Source organism: Cordyceps javanica, chromosome 6, assembly GCF_051103115.1.
Source record: "Cordyceps javanica chromosome 6, complete sequence".
Taxonomy (NCBI): Eukaryota; Fungi; Ascomycota; class Sordariomycetes; order Hypocreales; family Cordycipitaceae; genus Cordyceps; species Cordyceps javanica.
In genome coordinates, this window is record NC_139300.1 from 2,420,807 (window position 1) to 2,433,817 (window position 13,011).

Below are 13,011 nucleotides of genomic sequence, written 5' to 3' on the forward strand. Positions count from 1 at the left end.
CAAGGGGTCTGCAAAGGGCCCGAAGTCCGAGAAAAAAAAGAACAAGAAAAAGAAACTAAACAAAGAGTAGATGACGGCGGGCGGGGCCTGTCAATGGCTAGTTGGTGCTTTGTCTATCTTTGTCGTCGCCGACAAAAACATTGATAGGACTGACTGACGGACTGATGGTCCGAGTCAGTGGCCTACTGTACGGAGTACTGCCTACTTATTTGTGCGCCGGGCAAAGCCTACCTCTTTTTCAGCCGCAACAAGGGTAGGTCGAGTTCACGATGGGACGTTAGTAGGCTACATACTATCAGTACGACTACTTAGTTACTCAGTAAGCAAAGAGAAATCCACAGACAGGGATAATACAGGCGAGTTCACTCTTTGGTCAGCCGGCACGGCCGGCAAGAATGGCCTTTGTCAATTTATTTTTTTCCTTTTTTTTCTTTTATCATTGATTCTTTTTAGTCATGACGACGTTTTGTCTTTTGGTTCGTGAACCGGGATACCAAATGTAGAAACTGATGGTTTGGGGCGAGGCTGCGAGAAGAATGCGAGAAGTCGTTATATCCATCCGTTTTATGCAGACAGCCCACGCAAAATTATGGATCATCTGGTTTCAATATAGCCCCCTCTTCCTGGATGGGCTGGTCTGACGCCTGAAGATGCTCGATTACAGCCATCACGACCAGGATGCAAGCTCAGGCTCCATCATGATGATACAAGGCCAAAAGGAAAATTTCAAGAAAATGAACGCGAAAGTGTGAAACCGTGACAGGACAAAATATCGCACTGGCAGTGGATAAAATGGTCAGCTTGATCGATGGTGCAGCCGTTGGGCTGGCTCTCTGACGTCATGGGTAAATCTGGGTTCTGCGCTGGACAGAATCGGCAAAAAAGGTGGGCTCGGTTTGGCTGGTGGACTTGCCCCGTCTTGTCCGGAACCAAAGAGTGCGAAGCAAGATGGGTTCGATGAAATCGTTTTAATATAGATTTCCAATCTCGGGTTCCAAAAACTTCTCAGCCAGTGGATATGCTCGATGGGAGCGCCATTTGAGTGTCCAAAGCCAGATGTACCACACGACGCCGCCTGTGGTACATGGCGTCCAGGCACACACACAAGCCACCGACGCTCGAGAAACAGGCCAATAGGCGGCTGGTTTGCCGTCTTTTCTTTTTCCATTCCAAGTATCTCTTTCTCCGTGTTGATCAATATCAATAACACGACTCTGGCCATCTTTTGCTTCATCCTATTCATTTTCTTTTGATCCTTTTGCGTGGCCTTGATTGATTGCCTGTTCGATCACGTGTACTCCGTACAACGATTGAACCCCCCCGCATGGTTCCGTTTACTGAGAAAGGAAGAAGGAGAAGACAGGAAAAAAGATACTTGAGGGGTACCTCGAGACGCACTTGTGGTGACCTGTCTGGGCTTTCTTGTGATGGCTGGGTGCCGACTCTCCACTGCCGCGCCTTATCTGGGCCAATGCGAGAGCAGCGATAGAGGGGAAAGTGGATCGCAGGGGCCCTTTGGTGGTGGAGCTGGTACGTCAGAGGTGACGGGGTGACGGGCTCGCTGTAACGTGCAAGTATGCGAGTTCTGCCAGTTTGGCCATTTTGGAAGAAACAGCGCAACAATGTTAGCGGTCTGGGAACAGCGTCATCTGTCGTATCGCGAGCTTGTAGCCTGGAAACTAACTCGAGGGACCTATCAGTAGCTTGATAGTGGGTAGTGGGTTACAACTTGCAACAAGGCGCACCCTGCAATTGAACCAGCAACGCGCTCATTGTAGGAACACTGGCATCAGTCAACAGCCAATGGTCAAAAGTTAATATTCAACAGTCTTGAGTACGAATGGGAGCACCAAGTGCGCCTCTGTTACAGCGTCTCAGGGGACAGCTTCGGACGGCTTCAGTGCACTGCTGAGCAGTAGCAGCAATCGATCAGCGCCTGCACCTGCCCGTCAACTCCGCCAGGACCTTGCCCAAGGCCAGTTGCGATGCACAGTGGAGAAGCCGCTACTGAGAGCCTAAAGCTACCGATAGAGTATCCATACCTACCTATGCTGTTGCTCACACAGGTAAAGCTGTCTGGTGAAAGAGAGCAGTCGACTAGGTACCCCCCTTGTACCCCTTCATGTACCTCTACGTATCGTCTGCCTCCATGCTCCATGCAGCGGGCAAATGCATGGCACGCTATCCTCCGCACCCACGCTCGCATCTCTGGCCGTCTTCCGTTCGCCGTCTTAAACCTCTTCCCCTCATTTTGCCGCTTCAACTTTAAACCTCTTCTTCTTCTCATCCCTTTATACAACTTGCGCCTCGCCATTCTTCTTTTTCCTCCCTCTCGCATAGTTTTTCCTCATCTTACCCGGCTGCTCCCTCCAACACTCCCGTGTCGCTAGATGTCATCATCTACATCCCATCTCTCATACGCCATCCCGCCAAACCCTTTACTGCTGGTACGTAGCCAACCAAGACGGTGCGGCGCCTTGCAACGCACCTCTGCCCGTCACATTCTGACTCCCATTTATGCTAACTTGTTCTCTTTCCAGATCAGATAGCAGTCGCGGGACCAATTTGCTGTTTTCTGCAACCCCCACCCCCCACCACCAACTCGCAACCATGATCTCTGCTGCTGCTCAGTCCACCCCGCGCGCCAGGCTGGCTCTGGCCCGCGCTTCCACCACATCCGCCGCCCGCCAGACTCGCCAATACCGCTACGGACCCTGGCAGGTCGAGACTGAACACGACGTCCGCGGTCGCCATCGCTCCGTTCGCTATAGATACATGGAGACGCTCAGCCGCCGACTCTCTTGGGACAACAAGAGCGCCCGCGCTGCCGCCAAGACCACAGCGCAGACCACCAACCACACCACCCCGGCCTATGCACAGCCCATGTTCAGCACCAGTGCCACGCACGCCGATACGGCCAACGTCAGGTCCTGGTCCGATGATCTCTCCAGTCTCACCGCCGGCAACACGGTCCGCACTCTTGCCCGTGACGCTGTCGACCAGCTGCTGCGTCCTCAACGAGACACGCCGCAGACCTTTGAGAACCTCCGCCTGCCCTTCAAGAGCGTCCGCGACTATGTCCAAGACTTTGCTCCCAAGGATACCACTCAAACCGTAGATGCAGACAAGGTCATCGAGGCCACCTCACAATTCCCAAACTACAAGGATCTCAAGGCCTACAAATCAGCCAGCTTTGACGATCCCAACACGCCTTGGGAGCTCACTGCCGAGGAAAAGTCCAAGCACTACGACGACCTCAAGAAATATCGTCCCATTGAGTGGAACGAACCAGAAGGCCTGCCCGCTCAAAGCGCCGAGCAGTACAAGGACCTCGACGAGTATAAGCCATCCAAGTGGAACGAGCCTGATGGTCTTCCCGCTTGTTCTTACGAGGAGCAGACCAAGAAATACGATGACTTGCACAAGTACGGTCCCGTTACGTGGAACGAACCTGATGGTCTGCCTGGAACGACTTCCGAGGAGAAGACTAAGCACTACAAGGATCTCAACCAGTATGGCGCCGTGACCTACAGCGAGCCAGATGGCCTCCGCCCCTTGACCTCGGAAGAATTCTCCAAAAAATATGACGATTTGGACAAGTATTCCCAGGGATTCAAGTGCCAGGATTCCCTTCTCAAGGCTCAACAGGTCCGTGAGATGGACGACACCCCTCGCGGCACCACTCGACCGGCCAAGGTGGACGTCAAGCCCGCCGACTACGCCCAAGAATACAAGGATCTGGACAAGTACGGGCCCGTTCGCTGGAACGAACCCGACGGCCTCCAGCCTCCCACTCCCGAGGAACTGACCAAACAATACGACGACCTGGACCGCTACGCTCAGTACGACAACGCTGGGCCCAAGTCGGCTCGCATTCACCCAGAGGAAGCATCCAAGCGCTACCGTGATCTATCGGCCTACCCCAGAGCGGGTTTCGAAGAGCATGGCGTCAAGGAACACGTCCACCCCGAGGAGCTTACCAAGAACTATGCTGATCTTTCCAGCTACAAGCCCCGCACTTTTGACTCGGCTGATAGCAAATACCCGACTCACCCCGAAGGCGCCACCAAGAACTACAAGGATCTCAATGCCTACGACAAGCCCGTCCTGGACGAGATATCTGCTCAGCCATTCCCTCTCGAGCTAAACGAGCATGATCACGAGATTTGCCTCAAGACTGCTGCGCACCAGTCTAGCGCGGACCAACTGGAGACTGCTCCCAATGTGCCCAACGGCACGATCAAGGCTGCCGCGAAGCGCCGCTTTGTCAACCTCGAGCACGCTAAGAAGCGTTACCAGACCTCCTTCGAGGCTGATGCTCCCAAGGGTCCGGTTTCAGCGGCACAGCCCATCGTCAATGTCGAGCTCGAGGCTGCACGTCGCGCCGAGACGCTCGAAGATGGCAAGGCCGAGTACGCTGCGGAGTGGGGTGCCGAGGCACGCGCCCAGCCGCCAGTAGCTGAGCAACTCGAGGCGGTCGCGGAGCAGAGACTCTCCCAGCTCGAGGCGGCCAAGGCAGAGCACGAGCGCCGCTTTGAGCAGGAGCGCGACGAGGGCGTCAGCTCCATGGACGAGAGCTTCCCAACGAGCCCGTCCGCCGTCCACGAGGCGACTCTCAACTCTTGGTCTGCCGCCCAGCAGCGCAAGAGCGCCGCGAGCGCGGCCCAGCGCGCGCAGGCTCAGCAGGACCTCTACTCAAAAATCCCCCAAGGACTGGAAGTAAGCTACTCACAAGAAACCGGCGGTAAAGCGACTTGGCCGACACGAGTGAGGCATTATCGATCCAAAGCTAACGCGGACGCAGAACAAGACGCGCCGTCGCAGGCAGTAAGTGGAGGACGTGTAGGTCGTACTGCCGTGGCCGGCGCCGAGTACGTGGTGCTAGCCTTTGACCCGGAGACGCAGACGGTCAACGTTGCGGAGACGAGCTCCTTCACGGAATCGTCGTCCTCCTCGCCGTCCTCATCATGGCAACAGACGCCCGCCGAGGCCATCATGCGGCTATCGCACCCGGCCAAGTTCTTCCCGCACTTCCAGCCCCTGCAGGCGCACGGCTACGAGATTGTCTCTGGTCGCGGCGATGTGCTCATCTTTCGCAAAGTCGGGCTGGGCGTTCCAGGGGCGCCCCCGTATAACCCCAGCGTGGTAGGTCGCAGAAAGCGATCGCTAAGCAGGAGGCTGGCCCTAGGCGCGGCCGGGGCTGCCGGGGCTGCGTACGGTGTCGGGTTGTTGGCGGAGCATCTGTCGACAAACGGTCTGAGATGACCGGATTTCGCCATTGATTTTCTTTTTGTCCTTGTCTTTGTTTCTCTTTTGTTTCTCTTTTCAACATGGCGCATGCATGGATTGGATATATACACCATTACGGACATGGGTTTCCGGCGTTGTCTTTTTTTTTTTCCTCTCTCTCTCTCTCTTCCTTGTTGCTACAATTCTCTTCTTTCTTACTACAAGAGGATGTCAGCCGGTATCAAAGTACCGAGTCAGTTGATTGAGGTCATATATAGATCTACTCATCCTTTGAAAGACATTGATGACTGAATTAGTCCATGTGCGAAAAAGTGGATTGCAACGATGCCGTGTTCTTAAATTCGACCTCGAAACTGCGCGGGCTGACCTCTGCAGCATCACCAGGCGCGCTCGGCAAGTGAATGATGATTGAGAAACGCGTGAATGGATTTTCTCCTCGAAATGTAAAAACATGTATTGAGAGGGTGCAGAGCGGTGCGTAGGATGATGTCGGGCGGCCTCAGCGCGCAGCCTTTGGGAAAGATTTGGTCGGATGCCGTTGTCTTGCATACGTTCTCAAGGATCCCGGACGAGACGCAAACGCACACGCACACGCACATAAAATGACGAAGCCCAGCTTTCTGGCTTGTTTCACTGTCAATTCCTCTCACCCGCTTTCCAGCCTGCCTCTTTTCTTGCCTGTTTGTTTTTGTTTTTTTTTTTCCGACGTTCAGAAACGGTCCCTTTCTGCAAACCTAACCACTATCGTCCGCCTAGCATCCCAACCAACCCTGTACCAAGATCTTTCAGAACTGCCTTGGACATGTGTATAGTGTGCCGGCGTTTGTTGGCCATTCTTCTGTCAATGGCACTCGCTCTTCTCCGCCTCTTCCTCCTCTTCCTTCGCATCCTCGTCGTCCTCGTCCTCGTCGTCCTCGTCCTCGTCGTCCTCGTCCTCGGCCTTGTCCTTCTTCTTCTTCTCCTTCTTCTTCTGACGACTCTTCTTCTGACGACTCTCCTAACGACTCTTCTGACGACTCTTCTGACGACTCTTCTTCTTCTGACTCTCTATTCTTTTGCTTCAAGACTAAAAGGCAAGCCCCGACTGTTGTATGCAAGCCATCCAGCATCCAACATATACAAAAGGATGGGGCTGGCCAGATGAAAGTATATGGCAGTCCCCTTCCCTTTGGGTTGCCGGTTTCAAACTTTTCCGAGGATATCGCCTTCTTTTCGCGAAGTAGCAGTCTTTTGAGTGTTGACACGTGTTTGGAGGTGCCTATTGCCGAGCTGTGCGATAGATGGTAAGCAAACGGAAAAGCGACACGGGGATACGTCAACGTTACATGATTTGAGGTGGCGTGTGTGAATTGCCTTGAATCGGCCTCTGCTTTCAACTGCGCCCAAGCGCTTGTTGTCGAAAAGTCTTGTCTCAGCGTTTGTCTCTTTCTCTTGCGACGCGTGTCAAAAAAAAAGCACGGTTTCGGCAAGATCTGTCTGGAAAACGTTTGACATTAGAAGGCAAAGGTCGGAGAGTAGGCCAGGCTCACCGGGGCCGGCCCGGACAATCATCTCAAGACTGTCAGCGGAAGCTGCGCCGCAACTGGTTTCAAACAAAGTTCTGGGGGAGGGGGGGGCATTGTGTGATCCGTATCTGAGAAAATGAATGAAAGCCCTTGACCACGTACGCCATCAATATCTATGGCTCTCGAGTGCTAACGTAGTAGTGGTGTCTGGGCTATAAATTTGAACCTTGGCAGGGAGGATGTGAAGCAGCCGTTGATTTGCGCGACGCGGTAATGCTATTTGGACAATGATGAAACCCAAAATATCATTCTTTTCCCCCCCGGAGATGAGGTCTCTTTTCTAAAGTCCTCGTCGCTTCACGTTACACAGCGCTCCTCTCCCTTCAACGAACCGGAGCCAGTACTCAGTCCTCTTACCTGGCCACCGGTTCCGAGCAAGCAAGCGAGCCCGGTGCGCAAAAACGGTCATCGCCGCCTCTCCTCGTAGCTGGAAACTCACACCACCTTTGGATTTCAAGGCACGGAGCGGTGTCTTTGCGGTGCAAGTCCGGGCCTCCTATAATTCGACCTGCCCGTCGTCCTTCAACATAGTCTTCCATCTGGAACAAATGTGCAAGACGATGCAGGCCTTGAAAAGCTACAAATTTTCCTCCCAGCCCTAGGGCTGGCTACCAAAGGCATCAAGAGGCTCATACTAAGACCCTGCAGGCCTCATCATGATTACAGTTCCCATGTCAAGGGTGTACAAACTCCCTCATCATACGAAGAGCCATCAAACGCATCATGCGCACCCATTTGTGATTGAGAGCAATCTCGTCTTTACGAAGTGGCCAAGGAACCTTGGGGGCCGATTTCGCTGACCAATTCGGGGGACCCGGTGTGCCTTGTGCTCGTCTCGGCTGCAGCCAGACGCCAAAAGGTGTCTTCATGCTGGTGTGAGACACGCAGCGGCAGGGTCAACTTTCCGGGACTGTTTATTGTTAGGCACCTCACTTACAAATGGCGGGTTAGGTATTCAGTAGGGTGTTCCATTTTTTTGTATCAGATAGAATAGGGCTGAGACGGGCTGCCCTACTGACTCTTGCCCCATGTACAGATAGCTCTCTCGCCACAATAAACGCCTCGCCGTTTTTTGTCGTGGCATTTCTTTGGAGGTGCAACAACAGAACCTCGTGTTTTTTTTTCGGCAGTGTTCCGTTCAGCAGGGGTCCGGGAGGGACGGACAGCGCACACATCACCGGACCCTGTGTCTCTCTTGCTTTGTTGCATGGGCTCGCCTGAGACACGGCCGACTGGGAAGGCGTCGAGAAGAAGAAGGCTTTCTCAGCTCCGAGGGTAGTGCCGCGCCGCTGAGTGACGTGCGACAAGCCACAAATTGAAGGAATTGTTGAGTAATAAATACGTATGATCTAGAACTGATTATGCAGCCGAAAGCCTGGGCCAGCCCGTCGACGTCTTGGCGTGCATTCAGCACGAAAAAAAAAAGTAAACAGAGCATTGTAAGCCTATCGTGTAGTGTGAGAATGTTCATGCATTACTAGGCTTACTCCCTAGTTGTACCTGTTCAATTAATAAGAATATTGTCAGAATCCTTATTTGTTTTGTTTTTATTTTGTTTATTTTATTAAATCAAATTCGTCTTCTCGTTTGCATTTTGCTTTTCGTTGTCGGCAATCTTGGTGCTGCGACATCCCGCCGTCATTCAGCCGCACGTCTCGTCCCGTTGGCAACTTGCTTTTTTTTTATTCCGATCGCTCGCTAAAGCCCGGTCCGGTCGGCTCGTGGTTGACCGCCGCCATTTGCAGCTCGTGCTTACGGTCCTGCGCGCTCCAGCTCTGTCGGCGCTCCAGGTTGGGTGTCCAAGACGTCGTCGCCGCCGCCGCCGTTGTCGCCGCGTCAAGATCCTTACCCTGCGCGGTGCTGCTCGGTCCACCGGAGCGGGATGCTTGCTGGCCTTTTTGCACATTGCGTAAAAGAGTTAGCTGCTGCTGCTGCTGCTTCTGCTGCTACCACTAGTACTGTTGCTGCGGGTGTGCGTACCGCTGGTGGTGTGCAGCGGGAGAGTCGTTTGCTGTCTGTCAGACATTGTGAGAAATGTTGTAGAATGATTTGGGTATACAAGGATTGGCTGAGTCCTACTGGCTTAACGGAGCCTCTCGGGACCATGTATGATGCTGAATCTCAACGGCAAGTAGTAGACATGCTCCTGCCGCGAAATGAGGGGAGCAGGAGGAGGTGGCGATATTTCTGTCGTCACGAGACCTCAGCTGTGTGTGCAGGCCACATCTTGCCTTTGCAGGTAGAACCTCGAGTCTCTGACCGTGTCCACACTTACACAAAAACTTCATCACAACAGCCAATTTTCAAGTGGTCTGATTTTAATCCGCCCATCTTGATCAAAGGACTGGCGAAATGCAGTCGTCCCGAGGTAAAATGACGCTGGCCTCGATTGCAGGGTAGCGCTGCCGCGATGGGGTGCTTTGACGCCAAGCATCTGTGCCATTTTGCCCGGACGACGGCAATAAGAAACCTGTTAACATCCTAGACTGTGGGCTTCCTCGGCTCCGAATCTACGTCACGTCATGTACTAGCAGCGGCTCCTCAAATGTCAATGAACAACACATGGATCACTGGTCGACTTGTTCGACGCATAAACGTGCTCCTTTTGCCTCGGCAATGAACCAGCATGCTTGGATTTTTCAGCTGTAATCTAACGCTACAAAATCTTTCAACGACTTGAATAGCACAATACATTGGTGACATGTAAAAAGAAATCGCAAAGCATCTCGCCAAGTGGACCGCCAAGGAGGCAGCCAGGGCCCAGGGACGGCACCCCGGCGCCGTCTATCTTCGAAAAAGAAAGCGAAATGGGTTCTTGACTCGAATGCTTCCGCCGCTCTTAGCGGGAGAGGACGTGGGCACGGACGGAGCTGAGGTCTTGGAGCTTGATGGCGGGTCAGTGGCCGTATTGCTTGGCGCAGAGTCAGAGGCAGCCAGGTTCTTGACATTCTCGCCGCCGCTCATTGCGGCTTCGATGAGGTCATGGCCAATCTCAAACTGCAAGCCGTCTGGCGCCTTGAGCTTGACCACGTCAACTACATTGCTGTCAGCGTTGCCGTGAATTACAACAGATGGGTGCATTGCCAAAATCACTTACACCACAGTTGGTTTGCCTCCGGGTGAGGCCCAGTCGTGCCAACCCAGCCTTCGCCATGCTTGTTGAGTGTTGCGGCGACATGATTCGTGGTCGAGTAACGGGCAAGAACGCGGCTATTGGAGGTCTCAGGGAATCCCTTCATAGTGTTTCCTTCCTGGTAGTAGACCCAACGGTTCGTGACCGTGCTGCCCGCATTAGGGCCCGAGCTGAATGCCCAGTCTACTTGGATGACCGTATCTCTGTCATCCTTGACTTGTGCGTCGGCCTCGTCACTCTCCGGCACGACTTCAGTACCGTTTGGCAGCAGGCCTAGACCTGGCGAGTGGCCAGCAATGTAGGCACCGAGACAGAAACCCAGATAGCGGCCGCCGTTGGCAACAAAGTCCCGGATATCATCTGCGACAGGCTCGAGTTCTGCCCAGGAATCGTCCACATCTGCAAGAATACGGGGCCGATTAGCACCAAAAGCAGCGAATGGCGCGACGTCATCACGGCAATACGTGGAAACAAGTTTTCAGGTGCGGAGATGATCCGCACGACGCCACATCTTGGCGACGCTGTTTTTCCTTTTGGACATGGCGCAACGCAAGGTTTTTTTTCTTGACAGTTTGCATGACCACAGCTGATAGATGAAGGTACTTTTTTTTCATGCATTGTGGGGAGACGATGCAGGGAAGTGAGAAGCAATATGCATCGAGAATTGCTTCTCGACAACAAAGTGCCGCATGAGAGGGACGTGGCATATGAGCTTCACAAAACAGACAGTGACAACACAGTGCCATCAAGGTTCCAAAGGTTCCAAACGAGAAGAAGACACCATGTGAGATTGCGAAAGAAACAACGTACCAGGACCGCCGGGAAAGGCAAAAACTTTGACCGTCTTGAGGCTCGCAGCCGTAATATTTTTGGGCCCAACATACTTGACGGTAAAGTTATACGAGGATGACTCCAGGAGCTGACCAACCGCCAGAGACAGGTCGGGATCATCCTTGGGACCACGGTAGACGAAAGCTCCCGGACGGGTTGCCGCCGCGGCGGAGGCAATGAGCTGGGCCATGACGAGCAGAGCCAGAGAGAAGGACGTGACCCAGGGAAAGGATGTCGAGGAAGCGGAAGCAGACACCTAGTTTGAAGACGGATGTGAGCTACTGTTGCAAATTTTTGCTAGCCCATGCATGTCTTATTGCATTTTTCTTTTTAGTGGCTTGCATCGGGGGACATGGAGCTCTCACCATGGTGGCCACGGAGAATTAACGTTACTTTGCGGTTTTGCTCTAACAAGTATGTGTTGTATGCTAGCCAGAAGCATACACACACACTCGCTCACTCACTCACTCACTCACTCAGTAACTCACTCACTCACACGCCACACACACCGCACTCTCTCACACACACACGCCCCCGTGAGCCGTGAGCGGCAAAATGAGCCTGTTCTCGAGCTGGTAGCTCGCGCGCGATGCACGACGCCGCCGCAAGGATTGACGATTTATTGCTGCAGGCGTAGTACGATGGGTAAGCCGGAGCAGACGACCCAGGTTACCAACCAGTGACCAAACAATACGGACTGCCAGGCACGGCTGACACACAGCTGCAGACAGTGCAGATAATTAATATAAGCTTTCAGCTATGAGGTGAGTAGCGCTCAGCTCACTGCAACAATCACGACAATGTCCGAGGAGCGAAGGCGTTCGAGATGGAAAATAGGGTTGGCGATGAGGAAGCGAAAAGAAAAAAAAAGGTCCAAAATACGGCGGGCGGGGAGAGCGGGCGGTGACAAGTTGATATTGGATCGAATTCCAGAAGCGCTTGTTTGTTTGCTCTGCGCTTCCAGCCTGACACCGCCCAAGGGTGACGACGACTTTATTATTATTGTCGTGGCGCAGTAGAGACAACGTGTTCGGCCAAGGCAATGCTGTGACGCGGGCCGCGTACACCCGCCTTGATCACACAAGACTGTATTAAACCAAAACTCGCTGCGACAGACAAAGCTTCGTCTTTGCTTCATCTTTCATCTTCATCCACAGACATGACAAATGCTACGACTCTCGCCCGTCCAACCAAACAAACGCCTCCTCGAACCCTGCGCCCGTCACTAAAACATCCAATTCCCCCCTTTCCCCCCTCCCGTCCGGCCCCCGCGACCTACTTAGTTTCTGCCCGAGTCCTGCACCCCGTGCCCTGAGCACCAAGCCCAAGAAACGCCACCGAAGCCCATTGGCTTTTTTCTCTCTCTCCTCCTCCTCTACCGGCGCTCGCTCGCTCGACAAGCCGTCATAACCGGGCAAAGGGGCCGGTTTTGGCTTGGTCGTGCAAGGCGTCACGGGGTGGATGCGACGACGCCGACGAATAAAAGTGGTCTCGGCAGCACGAAGCCGTCGGCATCCAAGGCGACCAGGAAACGGAGTGAAGGCTCCCCCGGAAAAGGCGCAGGCGCAGGCGCAGTAGAGCTTGGTTTCCTTCTCACGCCGACGAGAATCAAGGGAAAACGGGCGGATATTCCGGGGGGAGGGGGGGGGGGGGGTCCCTTTTCCCAGTATCATACTATTATGTGTGCCACCGCCATGCATGCGACTCGCTCGCAGCATAAACAAACATGATGGGTGGGAAAACACATCACCTCTGGCCCTCGAGCAGAAAACCCTATATACATGTTCCGCGTCTTCCGATGGCGGGCTGACTCGATGAATACCGTGTCGCCTCGGCCAGCATGAATCATCAGCAAACTGTCGTGATGCATCACGGAATCCGTCAGCGGGCACTGACACTACCTACCCTTGCCCCCAAAAAAACTTGGCACCAAATTAAGCTAACACCGGCCTTAGATTGCGTGCGTGGGAAACATGTGTACGAGCACCACTGGCCAAGGGAGTAGGGGAAACGATCTCTGGACTAGTGGAAGTGGCTACTTACCATGGTCTTAACTGGGGGAGTTGGGGCCTCGCTGGAGTGCCTGCCGCTTTGCCGTTCTTCTTACCCCTCGCCGATCACTTCCTTGTTGTCCTGGGCTCGGCATTTAGCGCCATGGGACTGCATTGCGTCCGCGATTCGAGTGGCTACTCTTGGGTGTTTCTACCCTGTCTTGATGCTTGGGCCCCACCG

At 53.8% G+C, this 13,011-nt stretch overlaps 4 protein-coding genes across 4 annotated transcripts; 1 reads left to right on the plus strand and 3 right to left on the minus strand.

The window, feature by feature from the left end:
• Positions 1–2,610: 2,610 nt before the first annotated feature.
• On the plus strand, positions 2,611–5,265 carry V2A60_009166 (uncharacterized protein; the record flags this gene model as incomplete). Its single annotated transcript, XM_083260434.1, has 2 exons — positions 2,611–4,744; positions 4,805–5,265. The coding sequence occupies 2 exons, from the start codon at positions 2,611–2,613 to the stop codon at positions 5,263–5,265; spliced, it is 2,595 nt and encodes an 864-aa protein (XP_083116560.1).
• Positions 5,266–6,091: 826 nt separating this feature from the next.
• V2A60_009167 (uncharacterized protein) lies at positions 6,092–7,684 on the minus strand (the record flags this gene model as incomplete). Its single annotated transcript, XM_083260435.1, has 2 exons — positions 6,092–6,235; positions 7,502–7,684. 2 exons carry the CDS (start codon positions 7,682–7,684, stop codon positions 6,092–6,094), a joined length of 327 nt encoding a protein of 108 aa, XP_083116561.1.
• Positions 7,685–8,497: 813 nt separating this feature from the next.
• V2A60_009168 (uncharacterized protein) lies at positions 8,498–8,841 on the minus strand (the record flags this gene model as incomplete). Its single annotated transcript, XM_083260436.1, has 2 exons — positions 8,498–8,709; positions 8,796–8,841. The coding sequence occupies 2 exons, from the start codon at positions 8,839–8,841 to the stop codon at positions 8,498–8,500; spliced, it is 258 nt and encodes an 85-aa protein (XP_083116562.1).
• Positions 8,842–9,599: 758 nt separating this feature from the next.
• V2A60_009169 (uncharacterized protein) lies at positions 9,600–11,147 on the minus strand (the record flags this gene model as incomplete). The annotated part of the gene is made up of 4 exons (XM_083260437.1): positions 9,600–9,850; positions 9,913–10,347; positions 10,759–11,035; positions 11,145–11,147. The coding sequence occupies 4 exons, from the start codon at positions 11,145–11,147 to the stop codon at positions 9,600–9,602; spliced, it is 966 nt and encodes a 321-aa protein (XP_083116563.1).
• Positions 11,148–13,011: the final 1,864 nt, after the last annotated feature.